Consider the following 19537-nt stretch of genomic DNA (forward strand, 5'->3'; position numbering starts at 1 on the left):
GCTCCCACTCTGGAATAAATGAAGAAACCTGGGTGAACCTGAACCAGATCTGCAAGGAAGAAGAGACAGGTGAGGACAGAAAGCAAAACAAGAACGCAAACCCCAGCAGGAAACTACCCCAAATGGAGCGCTTTGTCCGAGTTCACTGTGGCTTACACCAAGGCTATGGGAGCACACAGCCTTTGAGCCACCCTGGCCTCTGGGGACACTGTAAACAACAAGACTGGAGGCAAAACACGGGTCATCCCGTTTTCCTAGCTAGGCCAGGGCCTATGGTAGCAGTGAATGTTCCTGAATCCCATGTATACCCTTACAAGAGGGCTCAGCTTCAGGCCATTCTCACCCAGATGAACCCCAACCTGAGTCTACGGCTCTGCAAGGCCAATACTAAGGAGGTGGGTGTACAGGTGAGCCTTCGGGTGGACAAGTCGGTACAGTGCTCACTGGGGCCTCAGACCCTACATAGCAGCTCCCACTGGGACAGAACCAACCTCAGGAAGCCTGCAGAAGCTTACCATGGAGGCTTGATCCAGCTCCCCAAGGATGGGGAAGACAGAGAAAGCCAAGAGCTTATTGGACCTGCAGAGGCCAGTCAGCTGCCGCCACCTACATTGAGGCCAGATGGTGATAAGCAAGAGAAACTCCCAGAGCTGAAAGAAGTCAGGGAGGAAGATGCCCCCAGCCCTCAGGACAGGAAAAGCAAGCTGGTATGTGGAAACACAGTCTCAGTCCACTTGGGAAGCCCAGCTTCCATCTGGACCATGCCTTCTCTCTATTCAAGCCCTCACCAGTACTATCCTCCCTCCTTCCATTTCCAGAGCAGTAAGTAAGTGCTAACTGTCTAGTTTCTACCTTTTCTTTGGCGAGGAAGGTGGCGTGCTGCAAGCATGTACTTTGTCTATGTGGTCTGGAGTTTTTCAGGGTTTGGTAAGATAAGGGGTGGAGCCTAACTTAAAAGTCTTGTCACTATTGCTGGCGATGATGAGGGGCACCATGGGCTTCAAGTGTGTGAAAGGTGAACCTAGATTTTTATATTGGGAGATGTTGGTGTTGTGGAGGATGGTCTGGAAATGTCCTTGAGCAAGCCCAGAAGCTAAATCAATAGAGCTACATAAGGAATAGCTTTAAGTGAGGCCCTGTCAAACAGGATATGAGGATCTAGACCCTACCCCACCCCCATTAGTAAAAAGACTCCCGTTTCTCTCTATTTTCAGTTTCTGGAACCAAAATATGGCTATTTTCACTGTAAAGACTGTAAGACCAGATGGGAGAGTGCCTACGTGTGGTGCATCTCTGGTACCAACAAAGTAAGTGAACTGCTGTGGGGGAGGGGCGCCAAGGCTTGGAAGGGCAGGTGACTAAATAAATAAATAAACATCCTACCAGGAATGGCAACACAGAAGCCCATAACTGTGCTTGCATGGGGGGAGTGGCGCAGAGGCCTGGAAGCCACAGGTGTTAGTGGGAGGACTCGGGTTCCCGCCTTCACCTTTGCATTCTTGTTGACAGGCAGCAATGAATTTCATATTGACACTCCCATTGAGTGTGAGCATCAGTGACTAAATAAATAAGTAAATACACACACACACACACACACACAAAACTAACCAGGAGTGGTAACATATAAGTCGGTAACTGCAGCACTTGAGAGGGGTACAATCAGGTTCGAGGCCAGCTGAGGCTACATAAGAGGACCTTTACACATATCTCAAAAACAAACAACAAGCTGGGTATGGTGGCACACACCTTTAATCTGAGCACTTGGGAGACAGAGGCAGGCAGATCTGCCAGTTCAAGGCCAGCCTGGTACACATAGTAAGTTTCAGGACAGCCAGAGATACATAGTGAGACCCTATCTCAAAACGAAACAAGACAAGAAACTCTCCTGTGTCTAGCAATTATGCTAAAAGCACATTTTCAGTTGGGCCTAGTCATTCAGGTCTGTGATGAGATTTTCTAGGTGACACTTTGTGCTTTAAATACTGTTATAAACTTAATTTCCTACTTATTATTTCTTGTCTTGGGTAACTTCGGGTGTCCTCATCTACTCTAGAGAGCTCCCCTTTTTTTCTTCTACCAACTTAGGCTGTTCTGAGACTAAATATTATCATTCTTTATTGCTAGAGTTCTTTGCATTTCTCACTTCATATATAAGTATAAATTACTTTTACCTTTTTTTTTTTTTTTTCAGACAGTCTCACTATGTAGCCCTGGCTGGCCTGGAACCCACAGAGTCTGCTTGTTGCTTCTTCCTCCCAAGCACTGACATTAAAGGTGTGTGCTACTGTGCCTAGATAGTGTAAGGTTATTTTTAAGAGTTTTTATCATCTCTCCAGATGTCAGGTCTTGCATTTCTGTCAAGACATTAAACCTCTTCATAAAAACTGCTGACAAAGCCAGGCATTGGTGGCAAATGCCTTTAGTCCCAGCACTTGGGAGGCAGAGGCAGGCGGATCTCTGTGAGTTCGAGTCCAGCCTGGTCTACAGAGCTAGTTCCAGGACAGGCTTCAAAACAATGCAGAGAAACCCTGTCTCCAAAAATAAAGCAAAACAAAACAAAACAAACAAACAAAACAAAACTGCTGAAAATGTCTTTTAAATTCATTATCAGGTATTTTATTTGTATTCCTGTTTATAGTATAGTCAGTTTTCTACCTACTTCTTGGGGAACCTAGCTATTTCCCTTTCTTTTTGTTTTCCTTGAGTTAGGGTCTCATGAAGCCAGTTTGGTCTCAGACTTGCTGTATCACTACTGAGGGTAAATTTTCATTTGTTTCCACACAGAGTCTCACTGTGTAGCCCTTGCTGGCCTGGAATTTACTGTGTAGACAAGGCTGGCCTCAAACTCTCAGAGCTCCTCTTGCCTCTACCTTCTGAGTGCTGGGACACTGTGCCATGCTTATTTTTATTTATTTATTTATTTATTTATTTATTTATTATGTATACAGTGTTCTGCCTGCAGGCCAGAAGATGACACCAGATCTCATTGAGGACAATATGAGCTATCATATGGGTGCTGGGAATTGAACTCAGGACCTCTGGAAGAGCATCAAGAGCTCTTAATTATTGAGCCATCTCTCCAGCCCAGCTGCTGCTTATTTTCTTGAAGTGTTGTTTTTGTTCTTGAGGACTGGTTAGACTCCTCAAAGCCTGAAAAATTTGTTTTCCACAAGTGTGCCTGTGGCAGCACTAGAGAGAGCTCTTTCACAGCGTAGGGTTTGGTCTATGCTCCGTGCAGTTACACCTCAGCCCCTGGGCAAGAGGAGACCCAACCCAAGGGCAGCAGACGTTTTCATTCAGTTTTACTGATTTGCTTATCCTGTTGTTTGTTCTCATTTGAGCCAGGATCTCAGGCACATGGGCTGGTCTTGAATTTAGGATTTTCCTGTTTCAGGCTCCTGCTGCTGGGATTACAGGTGTGTGCCTTCTTCATACCTGGTTGGAATTGAAAACCAAGTTAAATTAACTTCCCATCTCTTTCTTGCCAGAAGAAAAGACAAAGGGCTGCATCCAGACCCTTCTGAAGTAGTAGGGTACAAAGAACAGGCTAGAGAAGTCAAAGAAACATATTCTGGAGCGGGGTGTGATGGCACAGGGTTCCACCCCTGCTCTTGGGAAGTAGAGGTAGGCAAATCTCAAGTTAAAGGCCAGTCTGAGCTACATATGATCCTATCTCGAAAAACTAGGGAAGCCCCTCCAGCTGTACAGGGGCTCTATAATATAATAAGACTCCTTTCTTAAACTCAAAACAACAAATAATTGTATTCTGATAGGAAGAGTGCAAACAAAAATGCAGTGTAGTGAAAGGTTCAATGGTGCCCACGGCTTGGAAGCAATTAGGACATGACACAGTACTGGAGGATTAACCTGTTTAACAGACCTGATCCTGGTGTCCAAATAAAACTTTAAAGAAGTGGTTCTCAACCTGTGGACCAAGCCCCCCGCCCCCATGGATGTAGAACAACCTTTTCATGGGTATTCTAAGACCATCAGAAAACACAGACATAACAGTAGCAAAAATTAGAGTTATGGAGTAGCAATAAAAATAATTTGATGGTTAGGAGTCACCACAAAATGTGTAGCAAAGGGTGGCATCAGGAAGGTTGAGAGTCGCTGCTTTAAAGTAACAGAAAGGCCAGGCATGGTGGCATTTGGAGGCAGAGGAAAGGTCATCTCTACAAGTTTGGAGCCAGCTTGGTCTACAAAGCAAGTTCAGGCAAGCCAGGGCTACGTACAGAGGAGTTTCTTTCTCAATAAAAAAAGAAAACCAGCTGGGCAGTGGTGGTGCACACCTTTAGTCCCAGCACTTAGGAGGCAGAGCCTGGACAAAAGGAGGAATGTCTCATAACCCTCGACAAAACTAGTAACAGCTGCTTCCTATGGAGAAATTACTATAATACTATGATTCTCTATGCGTTGCTGAGTAGTTATCAGAGTACAGAAAAAATAATGCTATCTCAATTTTACAACTGAGGAAAATGGAAAATGAGTGATGGAACTCACAGAGCTTAAAACCTCAAAGTACGGGACTGGAGAATTAGCTCATTGGTTAAAAGAACTGGGTTTGAGTCCTAGCACCCACATGGTGACTCTTTGTAGCTCCAGTCCCAAGAGATCCAATGCCTCTTCTGGGCAGTGCATATACATGGTGCACAGATATACATGGAGGCAAACAAAACAACAACAACAAAAAGGGGGGAAAATCCCTCAAGGGTAGAGGTTACACACAAGACAAGCAAAGTAACAAAGTGAAAGAAAACACTGTATCAAAGGAACTGGGGGGGCTAGGCTGCAGATGTTGCACAAAAGCTAAGAATACTTACACAGTTCTTGCCGACAACCCCAGGTGGGTTCCCGACAGGACAGAGCAGATAACAACCACCTGCAACTCCAGTTCTAAAAGATCCAGTGTCCTCTTCTGATCTCTGTGGATACTACACATACTCAGTCTGCATACAAACAAACACTCATACACAAAGTTTTAAGTAAAAAATAAGCAATAAGCAAACTGTATTTTAAAAAAATACAACTGGGAACCTAGGAAATATATACATATATTAACTTGTATTAAAAAAGGCCAAATTCTCTTAGGTTTATTTCAAACAACTGTGTTGCAAGTGCAGAAAGAAATTTAATCCTTACCGAGTAGAAGCAATCCAGTGTCAGGTAAGTGCATATGTTCTAACTGTCATATTTCTGTGTGTCTGTGTGAAGCCTTCATCACAAAGTATTTGGATCTTACAAACCTAGCTTCTGGTCTTTTGTATTTGTGAAAGCTTAGATTATTCTAAGAAAAGGAATAAAAGCATAAATTCCATCATCATCATCATCATCATCATCATCATCATCATTATTATTATTATTATTTTGGAAAGAGAGAGAAGATCCAGTATTGTAAGTTTCCTTGTATCAGCCAGGCATGAGCCATCATGACCTATAGTCATGATCCTGGGAGGCTAAAGCAACAGATTCGAGTTCAAGGCTATTCTGGGCTTCTTGACACTCCGCCTCAGCAACCAAAACAAAAGTAGAAAGCTGTCTTCTGTAGTGTGTTTATGCAGGGTGTCTTTAGAAGTCTGCCTTTTGATGGATAACCATCCAAATGCTGGGGTGTTTTGCAGATCACAATGCCAGTTCAAATACGATACGATAGGCTGTCAGAGGTCAGATTTCTAGGTTAATGATAACTTCCTTACCTTGATAATAAGTCTCTCTGCTGATGCAATAAATCAGATCAGGCTGAATTAAAGTCCAGGTTTTAATTTGAGCAAAGCATTTACAGGTGGTCCCAGGGGAAGAGGAGAAACCATGAGGGAGAACCAAGTAGCAGGCCTGGGGGGGGGGGAGGGGAGCGTGACTGTATCGAAAATAGCCTGTAGGTGTGGTCTTGAGCATCTTAGAGGGAGGAGCTGACCCTTGGTGGGCTTTTCCAGGGGCAGGGTCTGAAGAGGGCAGCTCTAGGGGAGAGGTCACAGCTTGGTACACTAAGAGCAGTTCCGAGGGAGATTCCCCAAAAGTTAAAACTCTTAATTGGATTTCATGGTGTCCTCAGTGTTTAGAAAGTCTCTGAGTTAGATGAGATTTGGCTTTCTATTAATGCTTTTTTTTTTTATTTTTTTTTTTTTTTGTTTGTTTGTTTTCTTTTGAGTTTGGGCATGGGACTTACTCTGTAGAGTCAGGCCTTGAACTCATGGAGATCTGCCTGCCTCTGCCTCTCTGGTATGTGTGCCACCATCATCCAGCAAAGATAGATATTTTCATGTGGTTTTTAAATTTTTTTTTTTTGAGACAGGGTTTCTCTGTATTGTTTTAGAGCCTATTCTGCAACTAGCTATGTGGACCAGGCTGGCCTTGAACTCACAGAGATCTGCCTACCTCTGTCTCCCCAGTGCTGGGATTAAAGGTGTACACCACCAATGCCCAGATTAAAATTTGTTTTTTGGCTAGCCTGGAATTAGTCTGCCAGCCTTTGCCTTCTGAAATGCTGTGATTGGCATGTACTTTGATTCCCATTTTAACCATAGCTTTTAAAATTTAGTATCAGATAAATCCATTAAGTTAACCCCCAATGTGCTGTCACTCTCCTGGTTTTCAAGTGTGCTGTCTCTTCATATGCTTATTTATTTATTTAGTTGGTTTTTCTTTTTTATTTCCTTCCTTCCTTTCTTTCTTGTTTGTTTGTTTGTTTTGTTTTTTGAGACACAGTTTCTCTGTATTGCTTTGGAAGCTGTCCTGGAACTAGCTCTGTAGACCAGGCTGGCCTTGAACTCACAGAGATCCACGTACCTCTAAGCCCAAGTGCTGGGATTAAAGGCGTGCATCACTGCCATCTGTCTATGCTTAGTTATTTTTTATTGTGTGCTACAATTGCAAATGACAGTCTGTAGTGATGAGTCATGGCTTAGGGTAATATCATCTTCCAGAGAGGATCTGTGCCTGCTTCTAACTGGCAGATAGATGACCCTAGCCATTTCAGACCATGCATCTCTTCCAGTCATGGCTGATCTATTTTGAAACAGATCTTCAGATCTGCTAAGGCAGGCTTAGTTTTGATCAGTTCTTATTTAGTAGGTATAGCCCTGGGTCCCAAGGCCAGCACTGAGCTTTCTGAAGGGTTCTCTCTGCTATATACCCTTGTAGCCCCATCCATTTGTTAATTTCCTTCTCAGCTTCCTACCCTCTTTCTCTCATACAGACTTGGCAGGTACTATTCCATATGCTTCCTCCTGTAGCCCTCACATTGGTGACAGGTGTCATCTCCATTCAACAGATTATAGAGTCAGTGCTGTAAGACAATTTTAGAACTGTGGTTGGATCTCCAAAGTCTAGAAAGTCCCAGAACTTGATGAGAGCATTTTGTTGATAGACAGTTTCACTATGTAGCCCTGGCTGTCCTGGAGCTCACTCTGGAGACCAGGCTGATATTGAACTCCGGAGATCTGCCTGCCACTGCCTCCTGAGTGCCAGGATTAAAGGTATGTGCCACCACCACCACCACTGCTGGGCTTTCATATTTATTTGTATCTTACATGTGTGAGTGTTTTGCCTGCAGATATGAATGTGCACCATATGTGTGCAGTATCATCTGAGGCCACAAGAGGGCACTGGATCCCCTGGAACTGTAGTTATAGTCTATTGTGAGCCACCATGTGGGGTGCTGGGGATCAAACCTGGGTCTTCTGCAAGAGCAACATGGTTTTTTTTTTTTTTTTTTTTTTTTGCCTTTTTTGAGACAGGTTTTTCTCTGTATTGCTTTGGAGTCCCCTCCTGGAACTCACTCTGTAGACCAGACTGGCCTCAAACTCACAGAGATCCTTCTGCCCCTGCCTTTCAAGTAATGGGAATAAAGGCATGCACCACCACTACCACCAGACTGGCAACATGGGCTTTTAACCCCTCGGCCATCTGTCCATCCTCCTTACAGCTTTTAGTTTTTAAACCAGTCCCTAAGTTAGGTTCACTTACATTTCTGTGTTTTCTCTTTAATGCTCTGGCTGCCCCCACTGCCTTAAGCAATTGCTCTAGGTTCAGCTTTTCTAGCTGTCCAGGAAGCTTGGTGTTACTTAACCCACTATAGAGAGAGTAGAAATCTAGTCTTAACGACAACCTCATTTTACTCACTCCTTTAACCCCAGCACTTGAGCAGCAGAGGCAGGCAGATTGCTATGAATTTGAGGCCAGCCTGTCTACAAGAGCTAGTGCCAGGACAGAGAAACCCTGTCACAAACAAACAAACAAACAAAAACCCAAAACAAAAAAAAAATCCTCATTTTCTTTCTTGAAGAAGGGGGATAATTCAATAAATTAATTTACTTGAGGTTCTTGGAATGGTGCCAGCCAAGTGGAACACTTGGAATTAATTTGTAGGGAAGGGTGTCCCTCTGCTAGAGGAAGGAGAATGTGACTGTTGTCTGATGTTCAGTACATTCAACTGAAGACTCCTGTTTGGAAAATGCTAGCTCTCTGTCTTCAAAAGGTAAACCTTGCCTTATTCAGTGTGGCAGATGGTGGGTCAGTGTGCATCTAAGGTTGGCACGGACTAGGAAGGTGTGGCAGGCTCTCTAGGAAGGGCTCTTGACTGAAGGGTGTGGCTTTAAGTATCAGTGAGGATGGTATATATTGGGAAGAAAAGAATTTAGTTTTCTGGCCCAGCAAGATGAGGCAGCAGGAAAAGGTGTTTGTTACCAAGCCTGACCAGACTCACGTCTAAGGACCCACAAAGATGGAAGCGGAAGAACCTAGTTGTCCCATGACCTCCACACTCAAATCACGACACACACCACACCCACCCATGCCCCCGCTAAATAAATAAATGCAAACATAAATGAATAAATACACCTGTAGCTTATATATATTGTAAACTCATTGACAGTGGACTTAGTTTCCTCAGAAGAACTTTCTTCCTAGTTGTAACAACTCCAACTGTGTCCTGTCTTTGTCAGCATGTCCCCTAGGGAGTAAAGTCACCCCTGGTTGAGAACACAGCTCTCTTGTCTTTTGATTAAATGACCCCTGCACACTGCTTCTCATCCCCATTGGTTATAGATACATAAAATTACACACAGAGATAAAATGCCCCCTTCGCCAGATTTTACTATTGTCTTGATTGGCATGGTGACATTCTCTTGAACAGCTTCTGTGACCACTCAGGTGGCTTTTGAAGGGATGTGGACACTTTGTGTATCTTAGGAATAGTCTTTTTGCAGGACTGGGACAGCTATGGGATAAAGGGGGAGGGAAGGAGTATTTTCATTTGGGGGGGCTGCACTTGGAACATTGATTGATCATTTACTGTCCTAACTTGCCTCCCAAAGACCTGCTCCAAATCCTCTTGTTGCTGTCCTCAAAAGAAAAGACACATTGACATCAGAAGGCCACATCGCCAGGAGCTCTGCGGTCGCTGCAAAGACAAGAAATTCTCCTGTAGCAATATTTACAGCTTTAAATTCATCCTGTGACAGCAGATGCAGTTTCTGGTTTGTAGACTCGGCAGCAGTGTAGCCCTCCGTGAAGCTGGCTCTGACTGGAGCATTGTCTAAGCGTTTGTATATGCCATAGGTTGGGAAACAGGTGTGCAGTGTGAATGGAATAAAATAAATGCATGTGAACTAGACCATGGGAAACACATTAATGAGGAATTCCTGGGTCAAAGCAGCACCATGATACTGGAAACAGTAGCTGTTGACATCATTTATAAGGAGGCGAAAAAGCCAGGTGTGGTGACTCACACCTTTAATCCCAGCACTAGGGAGGCAGAGGCAGGTTGATCTGAGTTCCAGGCCAGCCTGGTCCACAGAGTGAGTTCCAGGACAGCCAGGGCTACATAGAAAAACCCTGTCTTGAAAGAAAAAAAAAAATTTAAAGTGACCAACATTTTTTTGGGACAGGTTTCTAGATAGCCTGACACTTGCTATGTAGACAGTCAGGGCAGCACAGAGAATCCCTGTCTTGGAAAAAAAAAAAAAGTGGTAGCTATGGAGCTAGAGAAGGAATCCATAGATCCAAGATGTTTGGAAATGCCCAAGGCTTGGCAGTGGGTGATGGAGAGAAAAGATGGTTACTCCTTTTTTGTTTGTTTTTTGAGACAGGGTTTCTCTGTGTAACAGCCCTGGCTGTCCTGGAACTTACTCTGTAAACCAGGCTGGCCTTGAATTCACAGCGATCAGCCTGCCTCTGCCTCCCAAATGCTGGGATTAAAGGCATGTGTCACCCCCCACCCCCAAGATGGTGACTCTCAGCTATGGAGGGGGATGACATTGAGAGTTGTACCGGCTAGCAAGGATGTGGGCCACACACTATCTTGGTCCCACTTCTGACATTAGTATTTAAGCCATGTGTGACTATGGGCAAGTCACTTGGTCTCTGTGTCTCACTATCTATAAATAGTTCCTGTCTCTTGGTGATGCTGTGAGTAAAAAAAGAGCCAACACACCCTTGCTTTGTGTTGCTGTAACAAAAGAGCTGAACCTGGGTACCTTATAAAAACAGAGGTTTGTTTGGCTCTCATATGTGGAAGCTGAACCTTTAAGATCATGGAGCTGAGTTTGTTTGGCTTCCCGTGAATTTGTTTCTGGCTGTGTCACAGCACCTTGAGTGGTGTTTTGTAGGAGCCATGTATGAGAATAGCAAGCATTGCAAGTGGAAGAAACTGTGTTATGAGGCCTCCCTTTAGAAAAGCTACCATAGGCCCAGCAGTGGTGGCCCATGTCTTTAATCCCAGCACTCTGGAGGCAGAAGCAGGTGGATCTCTGTGAGTTCAAGGCCAGTCTGCTCTACAAATGGAGTTCCAGGACAGTCAGGCCTCTGTTACAAGCAGTTTTCTGCCAGCCTGGTCCCACAGCTGTGTCAGCTCCAAATAACACACAGAGACGCTGTATTAGATATAAAGCTGTTGGCCTGTTACTAGTGTTTCTTATTGGCTAGCTCTTCTATTAATCTAAGTGTTTCCACATGGTATTGTCTTACTGAAAAGAGGGTCTGGACCTCTTTCTCTCTAGTCTGTACATCTTGACTCTCTCTCTCTCCTACTACATCTCCTAGAATCCTCCTTGTCTCCTAGTCCCGCTTATCTTGCATTCCTATTGGCCAACAGGACTTTATTCATTAAACAATAAGAAAAACATGTTGACAAAATGACATCTCCCATCAGGAGATGTTACACAGAGAAACTATGTCTTGAGAAATGAAAGAAAAATTTGTTAACCTTTATTTTTTGTGTACCAGGTGTTTTATCTGCATTAATGTATGCAGACCATGTACATGCAGTGCCTGCTTAGGCCAGAAGAGGACATCAGGTCCCCTTGAACTGGAGTTACAGATGGTTGTGAGAACAATCAAGTTGGTTTCTGGAACTAAACCCTAGCCCTCTGGAAGAGCAGCTGATGCTCTTAACTACTGAGATAATTTCTCTAGCCTCTTAAATGTTTTAGCCTTCAATTTTATTTTATACATATAGACATGTTGCCTGCATGTACATATATATCTTGATGCCCACAGAGGGCAGACGAGGGCATCAGATCTCCTGGAACTGGAATTATGGGTAGTTGCGAGCCACGATGTGGGTGCTGGGAACCAAACCCAAGTCTGTTTAACCACAAAGCATCTCTTCAGCCCGACATCATATTTTGGTGGATCCTTTTAATGGCATAGAATGAGTTTCTGCCTTCAACATACTAAGTTTGAAGCATCCGAGACATCTATCCAAGCAGATGTCTGAAGGCTGATTTATGTGTATCAGGGATAGAAATGAAAGAAACAGCATTTGGAGTCATGAGCCTGGATGGGACCACAAAAGTTGTATGCCATAGAATCCTGGGATATACCAGTGTTTACTGCAAGATGCCTACCATTTTAACAGCCCAGGAGCTATCTGGTGAACTCGGGTGAAGGTTCTAATTCAGATAGTGTCTGTGACACTGCAAATCTAACATGTCCCCAGAGGCTCCTGGTGCCATGGGGACCCTCCGCTCCATCATTTCGAGCAACAACAGAGTAAAAGAGGCAAGAGGCATAGGAAAGAGGAGTGATAAAAGCGAAGATGAGACATGTCAAGAATGATGTAGACAAAGTCAAGGCAGGTTGGGTAATGTGGAGGCGACAGGGGACCTTGGGAAGGTTCAGTGGGATGGTGCATAGGGATGGGATAGAGGCAGAATGGAGATTTAGGAAACTTTTTCTGGTGGCTTTAGAAGGGCTTTTGAGGGGCAAAGAAGCACCATACTCATTCAATCATTTATATGTCTGTGTCTCTGTATGGGAATTACAGGCATGAGCTACCATTCTTAGCTCTGATTTTTCTCTTTGGCCAATAAGATGATTGAAAGCTACAGTCTTAGGTTTGGAGGGATTGCTCAGTGGTTAGATCTCAACTGGTCTTGTAGAGGACCTGAATTTGATTCATTGCACTGTGTCAAATGGCTCACAACTGCCTGAAGGACAGCTCTAGGGGGACCAGACTCCTCTGGTTTCTGCAGGTATGTGTACTCAAGTGCACATTCCCATGCACAGGCATGTATAGCACACAGAACTAAAAATTAAAAAAAAAGAGAGAGAGAGAGGCATTGGGGCTGGAGAGATGGCTCAACACTTGTTGCTCTTGCATAGGGTCAGGGTTTTATTACTAGCACTCCAATGGTGCCCATAACAATTTATATCTCCCACACCCTCTTCTGACTTCCACGGGCAACTGCATGTACATGGTACACATACATACACACATACATTCAGGCACACATATAAGGAAAATAGGTCTATAAAGAAAAGTCATGTTCTTACTTTGGTGTCTACTTCCAAAAAGATTGCACTTCTGTCTGGATTCAGGGACCACACCCTAAACAACTGCAGGGTGTGTCAGTCACAGGACACAAGCACGCAGTATACCTCCCAGCCACAGGCAAAACCACAAGTATGTGTCAAAAGCAAATATTTTAATTAACTAGAAATAAAATCCATGATCAACATGTAGTTTGTCTTCTTTTTCCTTTTCTTTTTTAGTCTAAAAGCAATTCTGAACATAATTATCAATCAAGATTACATCACAAAAATTTTAAATGTATTTACACAGTGAATAAGTTACATAGATAAACTCTGAATATGCTTTGGATGTGCGACAGAGTCACATGCCCACATCTAACACTCGGCAGCATGGGGTTTAAGGAAGAAACTGTAAGAATGGCCTTTTACACTTATATTACAAATAAAACAGGACATTATTATTCAAGTGGCAACTCGTATCGTCCCTTTATGATTCTACTTCTGGCCATCCAAATGGCTATGAAAAGATGCATGCAGGACAGATGAGAGGACTTGGGATTTATGTGAATAATTTGTCTTTCTACAAAACAGCAAAGTTAAATCAAACGAACACTCATTCTTCTGTAGTATAAATAACACTCTAAAGCAACTTTCTTGTAAAAAAGCAGCCAAGATCCTTTAAAAGAACCCATCTGGACCATTCTTGGTACAGAGATGTCCAGTATCCAGATTCAGAAACAGTAGCCTAGCAACATAAGCAAGATACTTTATAGCAGCCTCGTTTAGATACAGTGTACATTAAATTGTAGTCCATTTACAATTCCCTTTTCAAGCACACAGGCTGTCAGCTTTGGACCGTCTTACAGGTTTCAGTGGCCAGCTTCATTTTGCCTGCCCCACCCCCAACAACTCACTAAAAAAAGCAAACAAAATCCCACAAAAAAGGAAGAAAAACAGGAGAAAGAGAATGAATGTACAAGTTTTAGAATATAAATTTTTTTTTTCATGTGAAGAAAAACATTGCACTTTTGCCAATCTAAAACCGTTTCTAGAAAGGACAGTGTCGTTCAGTGTGGTCAACTTTGGTAATGCAACAGAAGTCATTTCTTCAGTAGTGGGTTGCATTCACTTAGTGAACGACAGCCACACAGCATGATGGGTAGAGTCTGCCTCGGGAGCCTACGCTGCCTCGCTGTGGACAGTATTGCTACACATTGGAAGTTGCGTAATCTTCTTCAGAAAGAGTCCTACAGGTAACAAGAAGGAGAACACTCTGTCCAAGCCTTGCGAAGGCTGAGAAGACACTGAGTGACGTCGCCCCAGCATGGCAGCACGGCAAGCTTGGAAAGCATGGGGGACGGGAGGCTCTTGTCAGAGACTAGTGCCGGAAACACTGGAGTCTGGGAGAAAAGTAGTGAGGACCCGGTAGCTCTGGGCTCGGCGGATCATGTCTCGGATCTCCATGTTTAGTTCCATCAGCTTGGTGCAGATTTCAGTCAGGCTGTGGTTAGAACCCACCAAGGCATAAGTGCCCGTTTGTCCCAGAGTTTGGTGCCGGAAGTAAATATTCAGTAGTGTCTGGACCTCATCGTCAGAACTGCTCCCAAAGATGTCATTGGGCCACAGGCTTCTGTGGTGAAGAAAGAACAGGGGAGATTAGAGGCACAGAAGTGGGAGGTGTGAGTCTAGGTTAGCATAAAAATATACTTCAACCTGTTACTGACGTGTAATCACAGCACTTCATAGATTCACCTAAAGCATATAACTCCTTGGGTCCTAGTATATTTAGAGTTGTTCAAATATTGCTATCATCAGTTTTAGAAAGTTGGTTACTATTGATAAAAATACCGGAATGGAATACGATACTCTTTTAAAACTTGTTTTATATGTACATGTGCTTGTATGAATTTATGTGCACCACATATATGCAGTGCTCACAGAGATCAGAAGAAGGCATCGTATCCCCTGAAACTGGAGTTGCAGACAGCTGTGAACTGCCATGGGAGTGCTGGGAACTGAACCCTGGTCCTCTGGAAGAGCGGCAAGTGCTTGTAACCACTGAGCTATCTCTCCAGCTTTGATGATACTCCTATTTGTTATAACCACCTTATTCTGCCATATGTGAAGCCTACCCTAAACAACCCCAAATATACATTCAGTTTAGTTTGCAATTATATGGGGGTATGTTCTGAAGTTCTTCAACTATCAGAACTAACCCCAATACATGTAACATGCAAGGTCTGTGGTTGTGGGTAAGAAACTAACAGGAGACAGGTGAGACAGTCCAACCTTGGCGAGTATGTCTCTAACCACTACACGGTCAGGATTAAGTTTATGTTTCTTTATAAGCATCTTTGCGAGGGGCAGTGGAGTCACCTGCACTCTTTGATCTGCCGTAGTGCTTTGCCAAGTTCATTGTTCTTCAGGCACTCCAGCATGGACTGGATAGCTGCTTCAGTGGATGTGAAGGTAGGCTCTGACCATGCTCCCTCGATGTAAAGTGGGTCTGTGGCAATGGCCGCGGTAGCCTCTTTTAGGTTTCTCTTTAGATCACTCAATTCTCTGGACATGTTCAGCAGCTGTTTAAAACAAATGCAATGGATTTAGGTGCAGACTGGTATGACCTCCAAAGAAATTTGGTCATGAGAGTCTGGTTAATCAAAAGTTTAGTATAAATAAGGGTAGCTGGCTTCGGTGGTACATGGCTGTAATCCAGTACTTGGAAGAATGAGGCAGGAGGATCACCAGGAATTTGAGGCCAGCCTGGGCTATCCAGTGCAATGTTGCCTCAAAACAGACAAAAGAGAACAACAACAAAACCCCTCTGAGCTACAAGGCATATGTAAAGGATTGGGTTGTTAGAAGCTTTGAGTCACTCTGTGTCAGGAGAAGAGATGCTCTCCTCACAGGAAAGAGACACCATTTAAAATGTTTCCTATGTAAGGGTGGTGGTGGCACATGCCTTTAATCCCAGCACTTGGGAGGTAGAGGCAGGTGGATCTCAGTGAGTTCAAGGTCAGCCTGGTCTACAGTGTGAGTTCCAGGACAGAGAAACCCTGTCTGGAAAAAAAAAAAGTGTCCAGTTTGGGCTGGGGATGTAGTTCAATGTTAGGGCTTGCTTCGTATGCACGTGTCCCTGGGTTCAATCTTGGTACTTGCAGCTTCTGTTTAATTAGAAAGAACATAAATGAAGAGGTGGGGTAGATTCAGCTCCAACCACCAAGTGTCAGCCCAACACCATGCTTTTTTTGTTTTGTTTTGTTTTGTTTTGTTTTTGAGACAAGGGTCTTTTAACTGCGTAGTCCTGGCCGTCCTGGAACTCACTATGTGGACAAGGCTAGCTTTGAACTCAGAGATCCACCTGACTCTGCTTCCCAGTGCCGGGTTTAAAGGTGTACTTGGCCATGCCCCACCTATCTTTTTCTTTATAAACACCTCTGAGAACTTTCAATGAATACGCACTATCCAGTAAGAGATTAAAAATTAATAAGAAAGGTGGTGGAAAACATTTTTTTGTTTGGTTGTTTGAGATGGGGTCTCTCTGTGTAGCTCTGCCTGTCCTGGAACTTGATTTGTAGACCAGGCTGGCCTTGAACTCACAGAGATCTGCTTACCTCTATCTCGGGAGTAGTGGAATTAAAGGCGTGCTACCACCGACCAGTTTGGAAAACGCCTATAATCTCAGCATGTAGATCTCTGAGTTGGCCTGCCTGATCTACATAGTTAAGTTTCAGGTCAGTCAGGGATGCATAGTGTAGACCTTATCTCAAAGAAAACAAACAAAAAGCTAGAGTAACAATAAGTCTAAATGAAAGCTATCCATTTCCACTTAACTATACAGAAGCATAATCCTTAGTCTTTTTGTTGTTTTACATGTATTTGTGTGTGTGTGTGTGTGTGTGTGTTTGAATGTGTGTATGCCACACATATATGTAGAAGTCAGAGGACAGCTTTGGGGAGCTTTTCCTTCCCCTGGGGACCTGGGGATTGAACTCAAGGTTTCAGGTTTAGATGCAAGCACTTTTACCTGTTGTGCCACAAGCTGGTGCAAATCCTGTCCTTTTAATTTTTTTTCCCCCAAGACAATGTCTCTCTGTGTAGCCCTGGCTGTCCTGGAATTCATTAAGTAGATCAGGCTGGCCTCAAACTCAGATCTCCTGCCTCTGCCTGGGGGTTTAAGGTGTATACTACCATAAACTAATCTTCAGTCTTATGTTAATGCATTAAAAGAGACAGTTAATGTGACTGTCTCTAGAAGTAAAACCTTTAAAAAATAAAATTAGATTAAGCATTAGGAGAGGGTGGGGCCTCTGTAATCCTGGTGGCTTTATAGGGAGGAGGGAGACAGAGACAGGAACAGAGTTAGATGGGCTCCATGCTGGAAGACTACCAGCACCTTCAACTTGTCTTTTGGATCTCCAGCATCTGAACCCAAAAGCTAAGTAGACTTCTTTTCCTTTACTTAGGATGTGGCCCTCTCTATTACTGTACCTGAACATGTGGAGGACCTTTTGGGACTGGTTAAAGGGAAGAGGCCAGGAGAGTTTGGAGCAGCAGGCTACTGTGAACTCCAGCCTCTGCACTGCAGACAGTTTGGGTGAGGGCTCGGAGAACCAGAATGTTGCTGGGAACCAGGACTGTGAAGGCCAAGCCAATGCGGATTCTGATGGAAGTGAGAATTCTCTTGGGTACTGGCATAAAGGCCATCCTTGTTACATTGTGGCGAAGAGTTTGGCTTCCTTGTGTCCTTGTCCAGAGGCACCCTGGAAGGCTGAGCTTCAAAGTGACCAACTAGTGTGCCTAGCAGGGGAGGTCTCCAAACAGAGAAGCATCCAGGCTGCTGCATGGCTACTCTTAACCGCTTATAGTCTAATGAGAGAGGAACGGGATGATTTGAAGACAGAGTTACTTAAATGGGAAACAGAGCAGCTTAGCCAGAGGAGGAATCGCCAGGGTATGAAGAGGAAAGGCTGGCCTGAACAGGATCTGGCCAAGAGGATTAAAGCCGACAAACAGAGGTTGATGGTGTTGAATCCTGGAAATAATAATAAGAAGGCCTTTAGGGGATCCAAGAAAAGATTCCCAAAGCTGACTGGGGATTCTGGTTTGCTGGCAAAAAGATCCTTGACTTCAGTCATGATTCCAATGGGCCTGCATGTAGCACCTGTAAGCCACAGACCTTGGCAGTGTTCCTTCAGTACCGGAGATTTCGAAAGCAGGAAGAACTTTGTTACAAAGAGGAAACCCTGGGAGGCCAGGAAGAAGGAGGCCTTCAGGTTGGAGTCTCTGTGGAGAACATCTGATACAGTGATGCCTCCTATTGGTGTTCAAGTGAAGCCACACCAGAGACCCCAGAAGAAAAGCAGTGATGCCAGTGTCCTCAGACAGCCACAGAAAGCTGCAAGCAGTGTGAAACACACGCCTCTGAAAGCCGCCAACATCGGCTTGCAGCCTTCCATAGCAGCCACGAGGGTGGGGACCGACAGAGCACGGAGACTTCTTCCACCTGGGCTTCAGATAACATCTGGATCTATCCCTGAGGTAGAAACACCAAGGAGAGCCCATACAGCTGCAAGCCTGAGCAAAAACGTCCAAACTGAGCTGAGGCACAGAGCCCCCTCCGCGGCAGTGCCCACTGCCGTTATAGGGGTAGGACTACAGACCTACCAGCATGGAAGACCAGGCTGGAAGAGGTGTAGGAAGAGACTCCAGCTTGCCAAGACTGGAGCAGCGACCCAGGCCAGCAAAGCCCCACAGGACAGAAGGTGACTTTGTTTGCCTCATTGGATTGAATAATGAGCCTTATCTCTAGCCCAGCCCTTCCTTTAGGGACAGGAAGGTTAGTTTATGCTGTGTTAGTTCCACACTTGAATCTTAGAATGTAACTTGTTTTGATACTCCAGGCTTACTGGCTACAAGAGTTTAAGAATTGTCTCTGAGCCTTGTGTACCAATATTGGGACGAGTTGACTTTGGACTATTTAATGGATTTTTTTTTTCCAGGCCTGTTAGAAGGACACAAGTTTCAGGAGCCAGTGAGAGTCCGGTGTCAATGCTCCGGTTTGTTCTCTCAAGTCAAGGCCTTTCTTCCTCTAAATCTTGCATTAACAGTAGTAAGAGAGTAGAACTAAGGCTGTGGTGTCTAGAAATGGAACTTTTGGGAAGTAATTAAGATCATAGAGTGGAACCCTAGACTGAATCTAGTGACCTCTCTGTGGGGAGAGAGAGTTCTGTGAGCTAAATAAAGTGGCTCTTCATAAAATAACTGATTTCAAATATTTTGTTATGCTACTGCAAAGCTGATATGGTGTGTGTGTTTGTGCATGTATGTGTGAGCCTGTCAGTGATATGCATGTGTGTGTGTGTGTATATATATATATATATATATATATATTTTTTTTTTCTCCTGTCTATTTCCTCTATGCCAGGAGATAAAATTGTTTGAGATGTCTTCTATAGCCAGGGCAGAGGCTGTATGTGGTGATACATGCCTTTGATCCTAGCATTCAAGGCAGAGCCAGGGGATCTCTGAGTTGGAAACCAACCTGTTCTACATAGTTGCAAGACAATCGGTGCTATTATAGAGATCCTGTGTCAACAAACTGCTGGATGTTGGTGACACATGTCTTATAATCCCAGCACTGAGGAGGCAGAGACTGGTGGATCTGAGTTCAAGGCCAGCCTGGTAAATGCCAAACAAAAAACCAATCCCCCAAAACAGCCTGGGCTGGTCTTGAACCCACTAAAAAGTCAAGGATGACCTTGAACTTTTGATCTTCCCTCCA

The 19537-nt window shown here is 44.1% G+C and overlaps 2 protein-coding genes across 10 annotated transcripts in view; one reads left to right on the plus strand and one right to left on the minus strand.

Moving 5' to 3' along the window:
* Positions 1 to 122: 122 nt before the first annotated feature.
* On the plus strand, positions 123 to 9522 carry Zar1l (zygote arrest 1 like). Its single transcript, XM_051205582.1, has 4 exons — positions 123 to 707; positions 1215 to 1307; positions 5092 to 5166; positions 9315 to 9522. Exons 1-4 carry the CDS (start codon positions 123 to 125, stop codon positions 9456 to 9458), a joined length of 897 nt encoding a protein of 298 aa, XP_051061539.1. The 3' UTR covers positions 9459 to 9522.
* Positions 9523 to 12905: 3383 nt separating this feature from the next.
* Positions 12906 to 19537, minus strand: part of Fry (FRY microtubule binding protein) — a 356445-nt gene continuing 349813 nt past the window's right edge. For all 9 annotated transcript variants that reach the window (XM_051205273.1, XM_051205274.1, XM_051205268.1 and 6 more), the window contains 2 exons: positions 15130 to 15332; positions 12906 to 14383 (listed from right to left, as the gene is read on the minus strand). In XM_051205273.1, coding sequence (XP_051061230.1) covers positions 14125 to 14383; positions 15130 to 15332 — 462 coding nt within the window. In that variant the 3' untranslated portion in view covers positions 12906 to 14124. The remainder of the gene's footprint in view (positions 14384 to 15129; positions 15333 to 19537) is intronic.

This window comes from Phodopus roborovskii, unplaced genomic scaffold (genome assembly GCF_943737965.1).
Source record: "Phodopus roborovskii unplaced genomic scaffold, PHOROB, whole genome shotgun sequence".
NCBI lineage: Eukaryota > Metazoa > Chordata > Mammalia > Rodentia > Cricetidae > Phodopus > Phodopus roborovskii.

What these genes read in the sequence shown, in the direction of transcription:
- Zar1l (XM_051205582.1), top strand. Translation starts at nt 123, where the DNA reads ATGGAGCGCTTTGTCCGAGTTCACTGTGGCTTACACCAAGGCTATGGG. An exon ending in GCATCTCTGGTACCAACAAA is followed by an intron (nt 1,308 to 5,091) that starts GTAAGTGAACTG and finishes AAATTCTCTTAG; the next exon opens with GTTTATTTCAAACAACTGTG. An exon ending in TAGAAGCAATCCAGTGTCAG is followed by an intron (nt 5,167 to 9,314) that starts GTAAGTGCATAT and finishes TGCCTCCCAAAG; the next exon opens with ACCTGCTCCAAATCCTCTTG.